The following is a 21,780-nucleotide window of genomic DNA, read 5'->3' on the forward strand; positions in this document are numbered from 1 at the left end:
AACTAAGGGTCAATTCAGACCGCAAAGCGACGCGTGGACGTGCATTTCTTTATGGATTTAGTAGATTTCAATTGCGTTGCGACGTCTTGCAAATCTGTAAATTCGAAATGCATCTACGCGTCGCGTTGCGTTGAATTGACCCAAGTGCGTTTGATTATTCGATAATATTTTATGAAACTGAACGTTCGACACGTGTAACGTCAATCACATACATTTTGATCGGCGATTCTAATAAAGAAGCCAAAAAAACGTCCCGGCCAGGAGCTCTGCTGCTTTTAATAATTAATTACGTGTAATATTATTTTTCCAGTGTCCGTGTAAACTGTCGCTCGATGATTGCGATGCGGCAACCCAATTAATATCGGTATGAAAACATTGCGACAGGCCAAATATCAGGAATTACGGGGCAATGTTTACGCTCAATCAATTGATTCGTTAAACGATAAAACTGGTTCTACGGCCTAATGACGTTACGTATTATGGCGTTGGGGTGACCACGAGAGACGAACAGAGTGTCAGTTCCATTTATAGGTCTTGGTCAGTTCACATGACGAAGACTACAGGATGTAACAAAACAAATAACAAATACAATACAAGTACAAATAGTTTATTGACCATAATGTATACAATTTTTTTACAAATAACGCTATTTATCAGGGCTTTGCAAATCGCACGTTGGTCCAATGCGCTGGTCCCTGAGTTGGTCCAATATGTACTATCAGAGAAGTTGATGCCTATGCAGATGGCGGACCAACGTAAATTGGTTGCGTTGTGTCAAACTCATCCATGATCCGACAGATCACACTATCATTGAATTGACATAATCCGACCAAACGTCGTAGGTACCTCAAATGACATGACTGTACAGCCGGCTTAAATAGACTGCATCTAAACAGTTGTTCGTAATTTCGGATTCGAAAAATTGGATTTGATTTCAATAGTAGAATCGAGATAATATTATGTCCATACGTTGAGGTATCTTTTCGGTATGAACTAAGCATAAAAGATGGCAGAATGTTAGAACCATAAAAATAAGTAATAAGACCGGTGTAGGTATTAATAACATCCGTGCAATGAATATATTTGTTTTGTATTTGAAGGTAATATAACGGTCTAATATATTAATGTACCTGTTTAATAAAACCCAACTCTTTTCCAACCTTCAAAGTAAAACGTGGTCACCCCAGCAACGCTGACAGGAGTGACAGGACGGCAACTGAGTGAGGTGGTGTAAATGAAATAGGAATTCAGGACACGTCCCCGCCACAGTAGTTAGTATGTTCACGGGTACACCGGAACGCGTAACGCGTAAGTACATCTAGTATTCTAGATTCTAGGCAAATGAAAGTTATAGGAGAACATACTCGTAGAATACCAAAGTATCCGTACTAATATAAAGCGAAAGTGTGTCTGTCTGTTACATCTTTACGCACAAACTGCTGAAGTTTGGTATGGAGATACTTTGAATTTTTTTTTTTTTATGAAATAAGGGGGCAAGCGAGCAAACGGGTCACCTGATGGAAAGCAACTTCTGTCGCCTATGGACACTCGCAGCATCAGAAGAGCTGCAGGTGCATTGCCGGCCTTTTAAGAGGGAATAGGGTAAAAGGGGAGGCCAGGGAAGGAGTAGGGTAGGGAATTGGGCCTCCGGTAAACTCACTCACTCGGCGAAATACAGCGCTAGCGCTGTTTCACGCCGGTTTTCTGTGAGAAACTTTCTCCGGTCGAGCTGGCCCATTCGAACCGAAGCATGGCTCTCCCACGTATAATGTCCGTCGTGACTCGTGAGTCCCGGAAAAGTTTCGTTTTTTACCAATCACTGTAGATAAACGATAATATTATGAGACGGTTTGTGTTGGTCATTTTCATTAAAATAGATTTTCATATCGCATAAACAATTTAAGTAAATTTAGGACCTCACTACACGACACGATGCGACATGCGACACATTCACTTTCCATAGAACTCCCCTGTTGAAAAAATTCCAACCCTTAGGTGGTCATAGTTTTTTTAATCGATCTTTCGATCGCGGAAAAACGAGACAACATAGCTTATCTATTGTTATCGCGGCCGGATGTGGCCGCTTGGGGCTTCATAGTTCATGATTTAATTATACTTATATCTAATTAATATTATTACATCTTTGTTCGATTGACCCTTTCGCGTAATATTAGCTATAAATCGCCTCTTATATTTTATTTAAATGGACTTAAATAAGCAAACTTCAGTTTAAATCCATTAGCGGTAAACCTATTTTTCATTGTACGAAGTTTTTAGTTATTTTGCCTGGAAAGTTAATTAAGAACAGCCCTTATGATGAGTAGATACGGTTCATGTCGGGGGTAGAAAAACTTTGGACGGTGCACGAAGTCCGGAGCGACAGTCTCCAACTACTTTCCGGCAAACAACTTTGCCGAGTTGAACATTTATTACACAAACTCACCATAATTAAATTTATGCGCTACATTTTATGTTGTATAATAAATTAATCATTATATTATTTGCCGTAATGAGGTCGCAATGCTGAGGCAGCTCCTTAGTGCTATAGTAGTACTAGGTCTAACCAAACCCTAGTAGTGTTACGTAGTATACAATTACATTAACGTAGTCGATATTATCTTATCTTATATCTTTAAACGAGCAATTCTTGTTTATATATATATATATATATATATATATATATATATATATATATATATATATATATATATATATATATATATATATATAAATGGAATCTCGGAATCGGCTCCAACGATTTTCATGAAATTTAGTATATAGGGGGTTTCGGGGGCGATAAATCGATCTAGCTAGGAATCATTTTCAGAAAATGTCTTTTTATTCGTGTTTTATTGATAATCGATAAACTGAAAAATATGACTCTTCCTGACATCTATGGGCGAATAATAATACTATTTGTGAGCAACTAATTGTTTTAACGACCAGCAGATGGCGTTATTAAGTAACACGAAGTCAATGAGTGTTTGCTATACCGAGCAAAGCTCGGCCATCCAGGTACTAAAGTTAATATAATAATAATAAATAATAATAAACCAAAATTGGTTTTCATCTGTGTGAAAAATATGTGTACGTATACACTGACACAAGCATGATTGAACATGAATTCTATGAGATTGAATTGTCAACGTGCGGCACGTGCCGACTGGACGTCAAAAAAAGAGTGCTGCTGTCATGTATCACACGTCTCTTTTTACTACGGCCTTTGTTTGTCTATTCCGCTAGGTATATTAACTTTATGGTTGATACTAGGTTTAGCTAATGTTATTGCTATGAGAACTCAAACCAAATTTTCACAATTGAAACCAAATTGAATGCACTTCCGCTTACGAGTCTCTTGTAGACCCCTGCGAACGATCACTTAAGGAATTACTGATTTATGTATTACCTAGTCGCTCAAAATTGTTTGAAAAAAAAAATTTAATGTAAAAAAAATATTTTGTACTCTTTTTACAATGCTTTTTACTGTGCGAGAGCGTACAAATAAAAAGTTTTCCATTTATGTAAAAATCACCTCTGGACGTGCGGCATACAGGTTTTTCATGCACTTGACAACTTTACTACTTTTGTTCTATTTCTGTAAGAGGCATTTGTTGTTTTATTGTTTACTGGCCTATAGTACCATGCAACTTACAATATGCGTTACTCTCGGATAAACGAGGTTCCAAGACCTTTCAAAAGAAAAGTAAAAAAAGAAATTATTCAAAAGGGGTTTTCTTAGTGGTATATCAATAATTATTAAGGTACCAGTTACCACAACCTGACATAAAACCGGCGTTAAATAACGTTTAGCTACACTGTTAGTAAAGATTTTAAAAAAGCGTGTGAACGAGTCACTTTAATAAACATTGAAAAGTCGTCCGCCCCACTTCTTTTAAAGTTTTCTTGACTAGTTTTTCCTATAAATAGAGGCGTTGAGCTAAGTTTGCCTATGCACGCTACACAGTTGACAGCTGTACACAGTGTTCTAATAACTATCTAGTATCTACCCACCTACATGAACAAAACTCTGTGTATTCCAAGTTCTAGTCAAAACTTAACCAGCACCCGATAACCGGTGTAAGTTAGGTTTTCATGAAGTAAGTGTAAATTAACGATTTGATTAAAATTTAAAATGCTAATGCATCTTGGCTAGGGACATTATTTTATAAACATTTCCATCGATTAATTATTATTGATCTATCGCAGATCTCTGTCGTAAGGAAGCGAGACAAATGTTTAATCTATGAACTCACAATTCACATGACATAATTTATTTCGGATCATAATAATAATTATTATTAATCCCACAAGATTTTTTCCCACGCATTTTTTATTTCTTTTTAGGGTTCCGTACCCAAAGGGATAAACGGTACCCTATTACTGCGACTTCGATGTCTGTCCGTCTGTCTGTCTGTCTCCAGGCTGTAACTCAAGAACCGCTATAGCTAAACTTCTTAAATTTTCACAGATTATGTATTTCTGGTGCCGCTATAACAACAAATACTAAAAACAAAATAAAGTTAATATTTAAAGAGGGCTCCCATACAATAAACGTTATTTTTGGTCTTTTTGGCTCGTAATGAATAATGGCAACGTAATATAGACACTTGAAATTTTCACAAAGTCCTCAATTATATGTGTACTTTAATATTTAATAATAAAATTTAAATAAAATAAATAATTAAGGGCTCCCATACAAAAAACACAATTTTTTTCCTTATTTCGCTCTATAACCCTTCGTGCGCGAGTCCGACTCGCACTTGGCCGATTATTTATTTAGAACGCGTTTTTTATTTAGAATTTTTCTATGCATTTGGAAATTGTATTGTAAACACCATTGTACTGTGAACGCGCTTATTATTTTTTCATCGGTCCATAATTTTGTATTGGGCCCCGGATTGGACCGATATTTTTTATTTTACTGCGAATTATTCGATAGGTATGCTGTAAAAACGTGCCGGATAGCCAATTGGTGCCCGTAAAACGAAACGCAGAGGCCGGGAATGCGAAATTTAAATTTAATAAGTCTACCTTGTATAAAGTTCTTGCAAAATGGTGGAAAATAAGACAAGCTTTTAATATTGATTTAACTTGAGTATTCTACGAACGTATCTTAGATTAGGCTAGTTTTTTCTCACGATATCGATAGACCTATGAGTAGAACGTGTGAACCTAAAAATTCGCAACAATAAAATTATTATTTCATGAATTGTATTTAATATAAAACTCAAGCAAATAGATAAAAAGATATACAGACAAAACAGATAGACTAATATTATGTTACTAATATCTCGTTTTTATTATATACTTAGGTCTTAGATCAACCGTAATGATGCGAATGCGAAACGAAGACGAATTTAATATTGAAATGTAAAAGTTATCCCTTTACAATTTAAATCGAACCTGTCTGCGACAGACTTTTTTCAGTAAGCTTGGGAGAGGATTGAATTTCAAATAGCTTATTAGTCAAATGCCAATCACAGGTGGAGCTTGGAATATATTATGCTATTGCAATCAGTACTCCGTAGGTACATTCAATATACTACGGGGCTAAAATGGTCGCTTTGGAGAATCATGATATGAATCATAATATGATTCATTTTTTTTATCGCAAAATGCAACTCTGCTGGCAATTCATGTCTAGTAATTCGTACCTACTGATTTGACATTTGTCAGTTTGGCAGTTTTCACAATTCATTTGTTGAATTGATTGAGAGGAATACTTAAATGTTACCATTTTAGCCCCGCTGCGTGCTTATGTTTTTCATGACTGTGCTGATAGACCGCATAAGCTGGTTAAAGAAGTGTCCTAAATACTTTGAGAATCCTCATAGTTATGGGAGACCTTTCTTTATCAGAGCAGACTTTTTGATAGCCTATGATGTCCCACTGCAGGGCAAAGACCTCCCCCAGGGTCTTCCACTGTATACCTCTTGCATTGGGGCGCAAGAGATATACATAACAGTGTAAGAACACATACTGGATGAAGAGAAGGGGCGTAAAATTTTCTTCGGTACTTAAATTTATTATGATACTAAGGAACTTTCTGTAAGGCCGTACATAGAGCCAATGGTTCTCCCACGCAACGGAACCCTAAAAATCTATCATTTCACAAACATTTTTATCAACACAATACCGCCAACTTCGCACCTGGCTAAGTTTGCTTTTTGTTACTGAAACTACTAAAATGAATAGAACAAGTGCTATGGCCGCAGGCATTGCATTAAAGTGTGTGCTAGAAAGTGCGCGTAACAACACCGCACACCATTGTTTTACACCACACAACCTAAATTTTCATTGCGAGGACTGAAGACTGTAGTGATGGGACTCGAATCAAAATTGAGTATTCGAATCCATTCGAATCACCACGAAAATAATCGAATCGTGATTCGAATCAACCTTTGATTCGAATAGACTGTTGATTCGAATCAAATCTTTAATTCGAATAGATTTTTTTTTTCTTTATTTAGGGAGCTTAGTCAACATTGACTATGTCGCTCCATTAGAACAACGATTAAATTTAACCTTAAATCAATATTAATCTATTGCACGTCTATTAAGTGCTATCCTAACCATCTTATAAATTTATTTAGCTTTATCAGACAGGGGATAAGCCAGAATGCAGTTGCAAGTTCCAGTATACATAAAATTTTCAATTTTCCTAACAATCTGATATCTTATGTCTTCATTCCGGACACATTTCAATAATAAATGATAAACGTCTTCCACGATTCCACATTCTGAGCAAAGTGGGGATGATACTTTTTTCATCAAATGTCCAAATTTATTCAGAGGAATATGTCCGGAACGAATTCTAAACGCTATAATTAGCAAATTTCCATTTACAGATTCAAACCACGGTGATTTCCAAAGTTCATTTTGTAGTGTTCGGTACCATATGCCCTTCTCCACTGATCTCTCATCAAAATAAACCTTCCACATCTGGTAACAATGCTGTTTAACTTGTTTAATGTAGTCAGTGAAGAAAGGCATGATGTCCCTACCCACTCCATCATCGCAAGTTTCCTTAGCGAGACCATCCACCCGCTCGTTCCCCTCCAATCCAATATGAGACGGGATCCACTGAAGGATAACTTCTTTTGATTGGGTCTTTATTTCAAATATTAACCTTATAATTTCGTAGGCAATCGGTGTGCCTCTTAAACAAGAGGTGCACCGAGCCACGTGCTGAAGGGAACTCCTGGAGTCACATAAAATTACAAATTGACTGTACTGTACAGATTTTATATATTTGAGCGCCTCTAAAATAGCTACTAATTCTGACGACCTCTGTGGCTCAGTGGTCAGCGCGTTGGTAGCTCAAGCCGGGGGTCGCGGGTTCGAATCCCGCCGACGGAACATAAAGTTTTTCAAAGTTCCTGGGTCATGGATGTGTATTAAATATGTGTATCATATAATAAAAATCTTAAATATATGTATAGTATAAAAAGTATTAAATATATTTCCGTTGTCTGGTACCTGTACCACAAGTCCTTGAGATACTTACCACGGGGCCAGACTGACGTGGTGTGAAGCGTCCATAGATATAGATAAAAAAAAATCTAGATACATAATAGACATATTATCACAGATTTTCAATTTCATGTTAATGCCAGATTGGGCGTCAAAAACAGCTAAACCCATGGAACGTTGCGATGATGTGGTATCCTTAGAACCGTCCGTGAAAATTTTGTAATGTGAGGAATAATATTGTTCTAAGTATTCAATACATGTTCGGCGAAGGCTAATCGCGTCGTATTCCTTTTTAGACCTATCTACACCGTCAATACAGATTGTTATTACATCACTCAATTTATACCAACTCATCCAATAATCTAGAGTATACATATCCAAGCGAATTGCCTTATGGAGTTTTATATTTTGAAATCTTACGTACATATCCACTAAAATAGGAATTTGTTTGCGTCTCCAGTATTTGCGTGCCATAAGTGTGCTTAATTCGTTTACGACCTTAATTGTTTCGTTATCCGCTGTCGACATAGATCTCAAAATAAATTTACCAGCCAGAAAGACCCGACGAATATGTAAAGGTTGTACAGCTCGCATTCCATTACATGAATAGGAGTAGGTCTAACAAAACCACATATAACACGCAAAGCCTGGTTCTGTATTTTATCCAATTCAACTAAATTCGATTTACTTGCATTACTGTATAAAAAACAATAATTCGAATAGATTGTTGATTCAAATCAAATAGGTATTTGATTCGAATCACGATTTGAATCAATAATCATGCAGAAAGACATAAAGTCTACAACGAAATGAAGCTGTCCATTTATCATTCTGTCTGTGTCTGCTACGCTTTCACGCATAAACCACTGAATCGTTTTCGATAGGAGTTAGTATAGACCTTTGGAAAGGACATAAGCTACTTCTTTTATTCCACTGCTGGGAAATATATCACGTGTAGCCAACGAGTGCGGAAATTACCTTAGTCCTTACGGCCGTTTTCAATAACGTATCTACAGTTAAAGATAGATAGCTATCCTCGTACTAATCTTTTGCGGGGCGTTGCATTGACGTGATTCGAATCAGCTCGTGGAATCGAATCAACTCGACAGTTCGAATCAAATTATGTTCGAACCTATTTAAAAACTGACTCGAATTGAGATATAATAAATGTCATGATTCGAATCATTCGAATCAAATGTGATTCGAGTCCCATCACTACTGAAGAGCCCGAGCGTAGAGAAAGCACTGTTTTTATAATTGGACTAAGGTGTAAAAATATTATGTTTAGGCAATGTTTTAAATGACTTCAGGAATCATGTACCTATATTGCTTAACTACACACCTGCCATTTATTTATCAAAATAAGAAAGAATATTACCCACCTCAAGAGGATGAAAATAATATAATCGTACCTGTTAATACTTAATTAATGGTTTAAGGGGGCGACTAACCCTAAAGTGTCGATTTTATAATTCATTTTTATACTTGAAAATAAGCCCCGAATTGTTTCATTTTCTAAAATTAGATACTTCATTATATTTCCGAGAATTCGATCTGAGCAAAAACACGATATCTTAAAATTTTCTCGATAGAAAAAAATCACAAAGATGCATCTAATTTTCACGAATTTTTCATTTATTGCCATAACCGTGCATTGAACTAAGTTAATACTTTAACACATTGTATAAAATTCTATCATTGAGAGATCGACCTAGTAGATTTTTTAAATGTTGTATATTTATCGAGTTATTGAGAAAAAACTAATTTGGCATTGAATCCGCGTCGTTCTTTTTCACCTGGCATATGAAAGACGGGCGTGAGTGTGAAGAGAGAAGGACGATGTTTGATTTTTGGGGTTAGTCGCCCTCTTAATGGAATCTATACATCTATACATCTATACTTATAAAATTACATGTCCTGACTGACTGACTGACTGATTCATCATCGCTGAGCAAAAACTGTTAAAGTTACAGTCACGAAATTTGGTAGGTAGGGTTGTTTTATTAAGAAGACACCCACTAAGGAAGGAATTTTGAAAATTTTACCCCGAAGGGGGTGAAATAGGGGTTAAAAGTCTGAATGAAAGTCCGTCATTTCTTAAGTTAGGAACATGAAACTTTATTTTTGAGTTACGGATTAAAAATGAATGAATACGTATTTGAGCGTTTTTGGAAATTCTACCCCCAAGGGGGTGAAATTGGGGTTGAAAGTGAGAATGAAAGTGTTGGGTATTATAATCTGTGCGTGTCATAGAGTAAAGACGGCTAGTAGGTAAAAACGTTAATATACCTACGCCAATCAGCTGATCGATTCGGGAACGTTAAAATTTACGCGCGTACGTCAAGGTCGCTGATTGGCTAATTGTTCCCCAAATTTCCCGTTATCCTTGACATTTGTAAAATTTGAATATACGCTAAATTTCTATCACTGAGGCTAGACGTATTATTTCTCTCTCCCAAAAATTACTATCTCTGCAGTAGAAACTCAGTCGAAACTAACTTTCTTCGCACCTAATCGTTGCTGCTTATCACTGGCGGCAACAGAAAGTGTGAATGAAAGTCCGTTACTTCTTGAGTTAGAAACATGAAACTTTATTTTTAGGTTAATGATTAAATATTAATGGATACATGTTTAAGCGTTTCTGGAAATTCTACCACCAAGGGGGTGAAATAGGGGCTGAAAGTGTGAATGAAAGTCCGTTATTTCTTGAGTTAGAAACATGAAACTTTATTTTTAGGCTAATGATTAAATATTAATGGATACGTGTTTAAGCGTTTCTGGAAATTCTACCCCCAAGGGGCTGAAATAGGTGTTGAAAGTGTGAATGAAAGTCCGTTATTTCTTGAGTTAGAAACATGAAGCTTTATTATTGGGCTACTGATTAAAAACAAAAAGATACATATTTAAGGATTTCCGAAAAACCTACCCCTAAAGGGGTGGAATAAGGGTTGAAAATAAGTATGAAAAACCTATTGATCTATACTTATAAAATTACATGTCCTGACTGACTGACTGACTGACTGATTCATCATTGCTGAGCAAAAACTGTTAAAGTTACAGCAACGAAATTTGGTGAGTAGGGTTGTTTTATTAAGTAGACACCCACTAAGGAAGGAATTGTGAAAATTTTACCCCGAAGGGGTTGAAATAGGGGTTGAAAGTTTGAATGAAAGTCCGGTTAGAAACATGAAAGTTTATTTTTGAGTTACTGATTAAAAAATAATGGATACGTATTTAAGTGTTTTTGGAAATTCTACCCCCAAGGGGGTGAAATTGGGGTTGAAACTTTGAATGAAAGTCCGTCATTTCTTGAGTTAGAAACATGAAACTTTATTTTTGTGCTACTGCTTAAAAATGAATGGATACGTATTTATGCGTTTCTGGTAATTCTACCCCCAAAGGGGGTTGGAAATTCCGTCATTTCCTAAATTAGAAACATGAAAGTTTATTGACGTTTGCGTTTGACGTTTGCTTAAATAGGGTCCCGTTTTTACCCTTTGTATAAGGAACCACAAAAAAGGGAAAACTATCCATCTTTGATAAGTAATAACTATGTTAACGCGGACGAAGTCGCGGGCAACAGCAAGTCTATACATATAAATAAAATTGGAGTGTCTGTTTGTAATATTGAAAGAACCGTTTTTTACTAAATGCACATGAATGTATATAGGGTACATACACCAAAACAACATTTTTTACAATTTTTGTCTGTATGTCTGTCTGTCTGTCTGTTTGTTCCGGCTAATCTCTGAAATGGCTGGAGCGATTTTGAAGTGACTTTTTTAGGCACATAGCTGATGTAGTAAGGAATAACTTAGGCTACTTTTTAACCGACTTCCGAAAAGGAGGAGGATTATTTCACTTTTTTTATAAATGAACCAAGGGTTTTTTTTTATCTTTTTTATTATCTTTGTTATCACACTTTGCTGACGCGGACGAAGTCGCGGGCAACAGCTAGTTTTAAATAATAATTAAGTAGGTACTTACTTATATTTTACAGGTATAGACTACTACTATGATTATGTATGATATAGCGCCCGCAGCTTAAAGTATGACGACTTGAAGCCGTTGAAGGCGGGTAGCGGATAGAATAGGGCATTTCTCCGGATTTGGATTATTTAGTTGATTCCCTCGTACATTTTTATTTCTGCATATTTTTTAAAATCAATAACCGCATATTATTCTTAAGTGAATTACAAAAATAATTATCTATTTGGGCCCTTTTTCACTTCACAATTTTAGAAGATATTTTGATTTAAATTTTTCTAACCTAGGAAATCAACAAAGCTAATAGAAAAAAGCTTTTTCAGCAAAATAAACATGTTCAATTTAAATATAAACATGTATAAAATTGTCTACAAACTAAACTTGTTCGTTAAAACCAAATACAATGAATGGAAAATGAATTTATTTGAAATATTTTGACTTTAAGAAAAAAAATTTTTATATATATTTTACTTATTGGTGTCATTTATTTGTATCAGTATATGAAGATAATGTAATTTATTTTAATAAAAATAAACAGATATGTACCAATTAGATAAATAAATGTAAAATATTTTGATTCCCTACTTAAAATACCCAGGGAATCATCAAAATGTATGAAGAGGGAATCAATAAAAAGTTAGTTTTTCCTGAGATGTACAAAAACTGTGCATGTAGGTTAAACAATAAATAGTCTAACTAAAAAGCATTCTCATTATCGTCGTTTACATCGTGTCTAAGCAAACTTAACTTTGGAAATGTCATTGTAATTAGCGAATAGGGAATTAATTGTGTAAGGAACCAAGGTTGAGGGAATCAGATATTTTCCTTTGTAACTCGGAAACGGAGCAACGAATTGTGTGACCTCCTTCCATAATGTTTAGAGGGCTACCGAACCTCTCGCCCTGCGCACCCGCAATCACGTGCTTCTTATAACTAGGGAGGTACGAGCCTCCAAGTGAAGCGTATAGGGAATCACTATGTGAGCTAGGACAAATCTTAAAATGACTTTTTTTATTTATATAACGATATATACGTTTATATATAATAATTGTTTTATAAATATTTTGTTTATACTCTTATGATTTATTTACTTTGAAATTATAATTTCATCGTATTTGTGGGATTTGTTTGGGAATTTATAGTGCATTCTGGGGACAGGACACGTCCAGGGAATCAATTTTTCGACCTTTAAATTTATTTTAATTATATTTACCATTAAGTTTTTCTACAGAACCTAAGTGGCCCAATTAGATCACACCTTATATTATTATAAAAAAAATACAAAGGTCTACATATTATGTAACTCTGCGGGTAGTTTATACGTCCGGACAACTAAATTTTGCGGTTTGGAGAATCAGCCAATAATACTACAGCTTACAGGGTGTAAAAAAATTGCGTGATAAAACTTAAAGGTGCGTATCAATACCATGTGTATAGTTCACTATAAAAGTAGCAGCGCTGAAAGAGCATTTTTTTCACTTCTGTATGGGAAAACTCGTGACGCTGGGGCGCTTGCCCATACAAATCACAAAAAAATGTTGTTCTTTGAGCGCTGCACTTTCACAGTTAACTAACTCTCTGCAAAGAACACAATACACACCCTAAAGTATTATCACTTAGTTTTTTTACACCTTGTATATGAGCTACCGGCTGCCCAAGATCGGGATGGTTATTGGTTAGCGACTTACAGCTCATTAGTTATTCAACATAAATAATTTATTATAGTTTTATCAAGTTTTATCCCATTGTTTACAGGTAATAAAACATACTGATAAATGATAATACTCGAAGTTATGTCGATGGACAGATAGGCGCATAGGTGGACAGAGCGACTTTATAAGGGTCCCGGAACCCTATTTTTTAACTCAACAAAATATTATGATCTTTTGCTTCTTAAACAAAAAAAAAGTCACACTGTAGGAATTTTGCCGGGAATGTGAAAGAGTGATGTTGTGTAATGTGTTTTTGTATTATTGGAACGGAGTTCCCTAGCGCGCGTTCGGCGTAAATCTGAAGGCTAGACAGAACGATGTCTGACCTTGATTTGACCTCGACACTTTTTTATTAGTAAGTATTCCTTTGCGTCAACTAGATGGCGTTTTTATTAAATAAACAGCGCTTTGTAAGTATTCTTGGGCGTTAATAGATGGCGTTTTTTTAATAATTTTTGAGTGTATAATTATAATATTATTATGTAAACAGGTTTTTGAACATAAGAAATAACTTCGTTCCATTCGGGTGTCCCTTGACACCTCTCAAGTTTTTTCCTAAAATTGTATTAACTGAGTTTTTGGTGGTAGGCATCATGTAACATAGGTAGGCATTATCTAAGGACATTCTGAAAATATTTATTTTTTTATTCAGAAATAAAACAATTTTGATTTTGATTTTTTGATTTTATTGTGTAATATTGGTAGGATATAAGATATTAACCATTGGATATTCGTTATCGTGCACAAGTGTAGGAAAGTGATGCAATATCTAGAAACGTGCTATTTTGTGTTCCCTCCAAAACTCCATCGAAAGTTTCAGCAAAGCGTCTACCAATTTACTGAATCAACCGACTTGACTTCTTAACTGTATTGACTTTTACTTAGACTTTGACTAGACTTTAGACCTGACAATATAGAAAAACGAAGCTGAAAATTGTATTATAGAATATTGTTTTCCCTCCATATTTATATTCGACACTGGGCATGGTTAAATAGCCAAAGTGCCATAATAAGAAAAATAATGTCAAAGTCATTTTACTGTCAAAATTACGAAAATAAACAAAATCTCCGTAAATAATTTGCATTCGACACTTTTTTATTAGTACCTGCATGTTAGGGGCAGAGGGCGTTATTAGTAAGTATTCCTTTGCGTCAACTAGATGGCGTTTTTATTAAATAAACAGCGCTTTGTAAGTATTCTTGGGCGTTAATAGATGGCGTTTTTTAAATAATTTTTGATTGTTTAATTATAATATTATTATGTAAACAGGTTTTTGAACATAAGAAATAACTTCGTTCCATTCGGGTGTCCCTTGACACCTCTCAAGTTTTTTCCTAAAATTGTGTTAACTGAGTTTTTGGTGGTAGGCATCATGTAACATAGGTAGGCATTATCTAAGGACATTCTGAAAATATTTATTTTTTTATTCAGAAATAAAACAATTTTGATTTTGATTTTTTGATTTTATTGCGTAATATTGGTAGGATATAAGATATTAACCATTGGATATTCGTTATCGTGCACAAGTGTAGGAAAGTGATGCAATATCTAGAAACGTGCTATTTTGTGTTCCCTCCAAAACTCCATCGAAAGTGTCAGCAAAGCGTCTACCACTTTACTGAATCAACCGACTTGACTTCTTAACTGTATTGACTTTTACTTAGACTTTGACTAGACTTTAGACCTGACAATATAGAAAAACGAAGCTGAAAATTGTATTATAGAATATTGTTTTCCCGCCATATTTATATTCGACACTGGCCATGGTTAAATAGCCAAAGTGCCATAATAAGAAAAATAATGTCAAAGTCATTTTACTGTCAAAATTACGAAAATAAACAAAATCTCCGTAAATAATTTGCACTATCGAATTTGCACATTTTATTTTTATTTTATTATTTAAAATTAGATTATGATAATAGACAACCATTAAAGATTGGGCGGCAATAACAGATTGCTCATCTCATACAAATAACCGCAATATGGTTCGAAGACAACGCGAACAAAGTACTAGTGAAGATGAAATAGTTATTGGTAAGTCTATAACAAGGATTTTTATATAAACTATAATAAAATAATAACTAAAGAACCTACATTATTTCAGATACTACTCCCCAAAAGAAACACAAGCGGCACAAGCATAAAAAGCACAAGAAGCGAAGACATGACGAATACGATAGTGATACGTCTATCGACGTCTCTTACGAAGACGTTATGGACAAACCATACAAAATTAAAACAAAAAAAGAGATGCCAGGCACTTCTGCAGCAGATATGCTCAAAGCACAGAACATTAAAACCTTGTCCGACACTCGCAAACCTTTACCGGGATCGTCCTCCAGCACACCTCCTAAAGCCAGTTCTAAAAAGAAGAAAACCAAGGGTCGAGACAGTGGAACTTCAAGTGAAGAGGAACGATGGTTAGATGCCATCAAATCAGGAAAACTTGAAGAGGTTGCCAATTATTTTGTTCATCAATTAATTTAATGCTTGTTTTGAGGTTCTTCATACCAATATTTCTATTTATTACCTAACTTTTACTACTATTTCTTTTACTAAAACTTTCTGCAAACTTTCCAGGTTGATGAGGAACTAAAAAAAATAAAACCTAAAGATCCCAAAATGATGACAGCAAGGCAGAGGGCCATGTATGAAAGGGGCACAGATAAAGAGACCAGTCCAGGTGGAGAAGTACTACTTGCACTTCCTTCTGGATATAAAGAAAAAGTTATGACAGCGGAAGCTCTTCAGAAGGCAGCTCTAAAATCGCAAAAACGCAAACAGTTAGCCGATGAAAAAAGGGAGAAAGACAAAAAGAAGACCATGGACCGTCTTCTTAAAAAGCAGGAGTCCAAAAATCTAAAGAATAATCAGAAAGGAAAGCCCCAGAAAAAACTAGAACCAATGATAGTGTATAAAAATAGTCAAAATGAAATATCACTTTCACTGCCACCTGGTGTGGACTTCCCTATACGGAGTCAGCCTCCCAGAGTTGCACCACCTCCTGCAAGGTGTGGTGTCCACGGATGTAAAAATATAAAAAAATACAATTGTTCAAAGACTGGAATTCCTTTATGTGGCTTAGAATGTTATAAGAAAAACTTGCTGTGTGTTTAATACCTGTTAATAAAAATATCTTAATTAAACTTAATTAAACATTATTTATCCCTCCAGACATTTGGTTAAGAAGTATGATACTTTAGTCTGTAATCTAGCTAAAAATCTAGCTTTTATGTGTAATTAGTACAAATCTGGGTAATCCCTTATATGTATAAGCAGAATTTAATTTCAACTTAATGTTAAGGTTAATTAGCAAATAAAACAATAATAAATTTTATATAGCCAGGGCTATAATTTATTTTTAATACATCAATTATAGTGAACCATTCATCATTTACATTGTACAGAAATATGAAGAACAGAAAAATAAGCATCTAACAGGACTGCTCCTAGAAAAATTGTAGCAGGTAAATAGGTACCAATTTTAAGTTTTTATCTATTTATATGAAATTCATATAATATTATCATTTTACTTTTTAAGAGCCCCTTTCACAATCTCCTAATAAGTGCAGAATATGAATAGCTTGTCTGATCATCTTAGTTTTATAGTTACCCTGTATAGAAATCAATCATAAATATTTAATTTTAACTACATAATTACTGTGCGTCTCATTTTATTATTTAACTTAAAAATTAGGATTAAGAATGTGTTGATTATTATTATTATTACATGTATTCATCCTAAATAAAGTCAGCCTCCATAAAATGGTCTTAGTATACAATTCAGCATTGTCAGGTATGTTGTAATATTGGCCCAATTTCACCAACATCTGTTAGTGATGTTAGTGTTAACAGCTTGAATGTCATATCTTCTCTTTCATTCATATGAAAAACTAATGAGGTAACATGATACTAATTTGAGCATTAACTTTAACAGTCATTGATGAAATGAATCTTTAGCATATTATTGAACTTACAAATTACAATCAAGTGAATAGCTTGAATTTTGAACATGCATGCACCATCCTTTTAGAATGGTTGCACACCATCTTGCACCTGATAATAAATTCTAGTTTCAGTAGCATTAATTTGGTTTTAAGGATTGTAATACTTCTATATTTGCATACCTGACAACCCTACACAAGTATTCACCCTCGACCAAGGAATTTATGACTAGACTTTTTGGTTACAACTATTAAAGTACAATCTAAGAACATAGTTACTTGTTTCTCATGACTATGAAATACATTAAAAAGTGAGCTATTCCATTGACTTGGCCACATATATTGTGAATTACTAATTTATACCTGAAATTATTGTATACTACAATTAATTTGTATAAGAAGAAACAAAGTGCACCACAGACGCGGAATTAATTATTATTTGACATTGTGCCCACTGCCCGCAGTACTTGCAGGGAATGTGATGTATACGGCACAGCCAGGTCTGCGTTTACCTTAATACTTGCATAGTTGATATATTATCTAATGCTTATATGATGTTATAATATCAAATTTCAGATAAAACTTATGAATTCATAATATTTGCACATGTACATATTTTAATTCTAAACACAACATCAATTTGGCAAAATGTTTGAGCTAGCATTAACATTTCATAGTTTTTTTTTTATTATTATTAATAGCTATTAAATATATTAAAGATAATCATTATTATAATTGCAATATTCTTTTAGACATACAATAATAATTGAATGGGACACATTGTATTATAAAGATAGTTTATTACATAAGTGTTTTGTAGCCACATTTTACTACACAACTCTTATAATCAATAATATATCCTACAGACTCTAGGAAGAATAGACATTATAAGAACACACATTCAACACATTAAAGACTATTTTTTTAATACGGTTTCTGTTAGAAATACTGTAGATTCAAATTGTTTATACATGCAAGTGAAACTACATGCAATATTATATAACTACATACTATTGTTGATAAATTCAAAATACTAGTTTTATACTTCAAACTTGGGATTTTTAGATATGTTGCAGTTACCACAATGATATTGCACATTCATACATTCACAGTAGATATATAGGTACTAATAGTCCACCACATTCACAGAAATGTCAATCGCATACTCATTAGGTTTCTTTCTCTTCCATTCAAAAACTTGTAAAGTATTGTAGGAAAGTCAAAGATTATTTAATTAGTGATACCAAAGCAGGGTACCCAGCAGAATGGTAGAATACAAAAGGGGACCTGGTATCAAACATTTGTCCTCTTGGAACTTCGAAGGCGTGCCAAGCCCGACTGTAACCGCTAAGATTGATTATTCTGTTTATTTGACCTCAGGCGGGCGAGCCCGGAGCGCTCCTCCTCCTCATCACTGGTGCACGACAGACCACCCACAGCACCTCTAGATGAGGTCGCCTGAATCAAATCTTGATCTGGACCATTCCTGCTCTCGTACAGAAGTATACCCAGTGTTTCTTCATATATTCTGGCTTCAGGAAACTCGACTTTGGTATGTTTCTTGTCCGTGGCATATACAATAGAAGTGCAGCAAACTTCAGCACATTTCTTTCCGTGTCCAAAGAATGTCCAGCAGCAGATCTCATTTGAACCGATCACATCTTTGATGAACAGCACTCGCCCACTAAATCTCAGGGACAGTTTATCAAATAATTCAATGTTTTTCAGCAAATTGTCATCAGAAGTGTTTGTATAGGAATATTTGTTGTTGTGTCGATTGATAAGCAGCTTTACAACAGGCTGAAATAATATAAACGTGCATTTTTTTAAAAATAGATTTTTTTAATTTTATAAGAATAATGATATATCATGGAGGCAATTTTGATAGGTTAAGCTCACCTTTGAAGTTGACATAATCAGCAGTTGCTCCTCCTTAGGTGATGTGATCAATGGCACTCTACAAATCGGCTCGGCTTCCCGCTCCTTTTTGGTCAGTGCTTGTTGGCAAGATTCCGTGAGCTCCTCTATGAGGAAGTATTTGGCCTCCGCGAGCAGCTCCATTATCTCGCGGTAGCTGTCGGGCAGGGCGACAGTTCCGTCACGTAGATAGTTCAATATGGTTCCAAAATGTTTACCGCATCTATCGATTAGTATCCACCCTGAAAAAAAACTCAGTTTTAAAAACCTATTACCGTCTTAGTTAAGTGTACGAAAAAGGAAATTATTCATACCTTCCGAATCTGTGAGTACCTCCATCCTTCCGCTGAACATTGTGCGCAACATGTTATCGCTTTTTGTTAATGTGCCAATAGTGGTGTAAAACAGAGTTCCACCTACGTTTAGCTTCACATATTGCGATGGACTGCCTTTTATTAATGTTTTGTGATCGCCCGACATTTTAGAAAACGATAAGCGATCCCACTGTTTATTACGAATGTTAGGTATTTGATACAAACTTTTTAAATTTTAACCTTACACACCCGACCACATAGTTAATGTTATGTTTTTTAATATTCTATCAATAATATTACAATATAATTTGTAACAATCAAATATCAATAATTATTCATTGATTTTTCATTTTGTCTCAGATTTGCTATTTGACATATGACATTTTTAATGACATTTTAATTTTTTTTTTTTTTTTTTGTTAATTCGTCCCGGTCGGGACAGGCAAAGGGAGCGTTGCCCATACAGCCATTTCTATGTTTTCTCTATTTAATGAATGATAGTGAAGGCCGAAGCCAATTCTTTTATATTAACCATCTGAAATAGAGTTTTCATCAGGCCGAAGCCATTTCTCATGTTTTGATAGTATTGTTTTGTTTAATTAATACTGTCCCTTCTTCAATTTGACATATTGTCGTCATTGGTCATTGTCTTCATTGTCTTGACGTGGTCTTGACTCTTGACAGATGCCTAAAAAGGCTAAAAAGTCTGCTAATAAACAGTTCAAAGATAAGTACATTAAATAATATTTTATTACTAAAACTAAGAAAAACGAGATGAAAAGCAAATATAAAAGAGAATTATTTACAACCACAAAGTACTTATATATAATTAGGAAATTTACAACACATAACCGTTACAGAGAACTATCTCTGTGTTACTATATACAATCTCAAGGTATATAGGTAATGACTGGTGAGTACCTATTTAATTATATATCACCAATGGTAGAAAGGACGTACTCATATATTGGCTTATAACAATCGGGTGTTTTCAGAAGCTGCTGAAGGGAGTGCGGGATGGCTTCAGCAGTTTTAAAGATATCCATCAAGTGATTAATAAAAATAAATCTTTGAAGAGTAAAACTGTTACAAGTAAAGAAAATGTGATCCAAGGTTTGTTCAGAATGATTACAGTAATTACAAACGGGTGAAGACAATATATTCAATCTATGAAGATGAGCATTAAATCGACAGTGACCAAGTCTAAGACGGCAAATAGTAGAATAAAATTTCCTGTCATGAAATGAAACACCTTTAGTAAACCATGGGACTGACAACTCCTGTTTAATCTTAGAATACCATTTTCCTTTGGTTTCCATGGTCTGTTTCCAAAAATTTGTAAATTCGATTTTAAAGGTTTCTTTTATTTTGACTAAAACGTCAGATTCTGGAAGACATATGTTTTTAATACAATGCTCCTGAGAACAAGTAGTTATAGCTCTTGCTAAAAAATCAGCTTGTTCATTTCCCTTAACACCAATATGTGACGGTGACCAGACTAAAACTATATTTTTTTTGTTTAATGTTGTTAATTTTGTATATTTTTCTCTAATATCATGGATAATATAGTTAGTTGTAGCACAAAATTTGGGGTTATTTAAGTTTTGAAGAACGCTAAGACTATCGGACACTATAATCCATTTATCATAAACTTGAGTTTCAATATACTCTAATGCAGACAGAACTGCTAAACACTCAGCAGTAAAAATACTTGTTAAATTTGGAAGCCTAATACCATATCCTTTCTTATCCTGTTTAATATATATGGCTGCTGATACCGCCTCAGAAGTCTTTGAACCATCAGTATAGACTTGTTGATAACCAACTAGGTTACTTAGTAAAAGGTAGACATCTTCTTTGCACTTCAAAGAATTATCAATTACAATTTTTAGTGGAAAATATTTAGAGCTAAATGTGCTCATATAGCAAGGCCATAAGTCACTTTCATATAAGTTATAGTCTTGCTTTATTTTTACAATTTCAGGTAGGTAATGTAATAAAATAGAGGAAGAAGAACCACTCTGCAATTTTACAAGAAGAGGATGATTTTTAATGGATGAAATTCTCAACAAAAACCTGTATATTAAATATTTAAAGCGAATTTTCAAAGGAGGGATGTTACATTCAACCTGCATTGATATTATGGGTGTGGAACACATCGCACCAAGCACAATCCGTAAGCACCTATTTTGAACTTTATCTAGTCTATCAACAAAATGTGGAATAGAAGCAAAGCATACATAACCATATTCAAAATGGCTTCTTACAATAGCCTTGTAAAGAATTAATAAAATTTTTGGATCAGCTCCCCAATATGTGCCTGCTAAAGACTTTAATATATTGCAAGCCTTTAAAGCCCTGTTTGCTAAGTAATCAATATATTTATTAAATTTGAAGGAGTTCTGAAAAATCACACCTAAGAATCTAACAGT

The 21,780-nt window shown here is 34.5% G+C and overlaps 2 protein-coding genes and 1 long non-coding RNA gene across 3 annotated transcripts; 2 read left to right on the forward strand and 1 right to left on the reverse strand.

The window, feature by feature from the left end:
* The first annotated feature begins 15,008 nt into the window (after positions 1–15,008).
* Positions 15,009–16,345, forward strand: LOC121731608 (INO80 complex subunit B). The gene is made up of 3 exons (XM_042121125.1): positions 15,009–15,207; positions 15,278–15,627; positions 15,754–16,345. The coding sequence occupies exons 1-3, from the start codon at positions 15,156–15,158 to the stop codon at positions 16,288–16,290; spliced, it is 939 nt and encodes a 312-aa protein (XP_041977059.1). The 5' UTR covers positions 15,009–15,155; the 3' UTR covers positions 16,291–16,345.
* A 1,989-nt stretch (positions 16,346–18,334) lies between these two features.
* On the reverse strand, positions 18,335–19,686 carry LOC121731609 (BTB/POZ domain-containing adapter for CUL3-mediated RhoA degradation protein 3). Its single transcript, XM_042121126.1, has 3 exons — positions 19,349–19,686; positions 19,017–19,276; positions 18,335–18,917 (listed from the first exon to the last, which is right to left on the reverse strand). Exons 1-3 carry the CDS (start codon positions 19,512–19,514, stop codon positions 18,465–18,467), a joined length of 879 nt encoding a protein of 292 aa, XP_041977060.1. The 5' UTR covers positions 19,515–19,686; the 3' UTR covers positions 18,335–18,464.
* A 442-nt stretch (positions 19,687–20,128) lies between these two features.
* Positions 20,129–20,625, forward strand: LOC121731610. The gene is made up of 2 exons (XR_006036261.1): positions 20,129–20,261; positions 20,344–20,625. It is a non-coding gene; the product is annotated as an uncharacterized LOC121731610 (long non-coding RNA).
* The last annotated feature ends 1,155 nt before the right edge of the window (positions 20,626–21,780 follow it).

The sequence above is a fragment of the Aricia agestis genome, chromosome 11 (assembly GCF_905147365.1).
Source record: "Aricia agestis chromosome 11, ilAriAges1.1, whole genome shotgun sequence".
Lineage (NCBI taxonomy): Eukaryota > Metazoa > Arthropoda > Insecta > Lepidoptera > Lycaenidae > Aricia > Aricia agestis.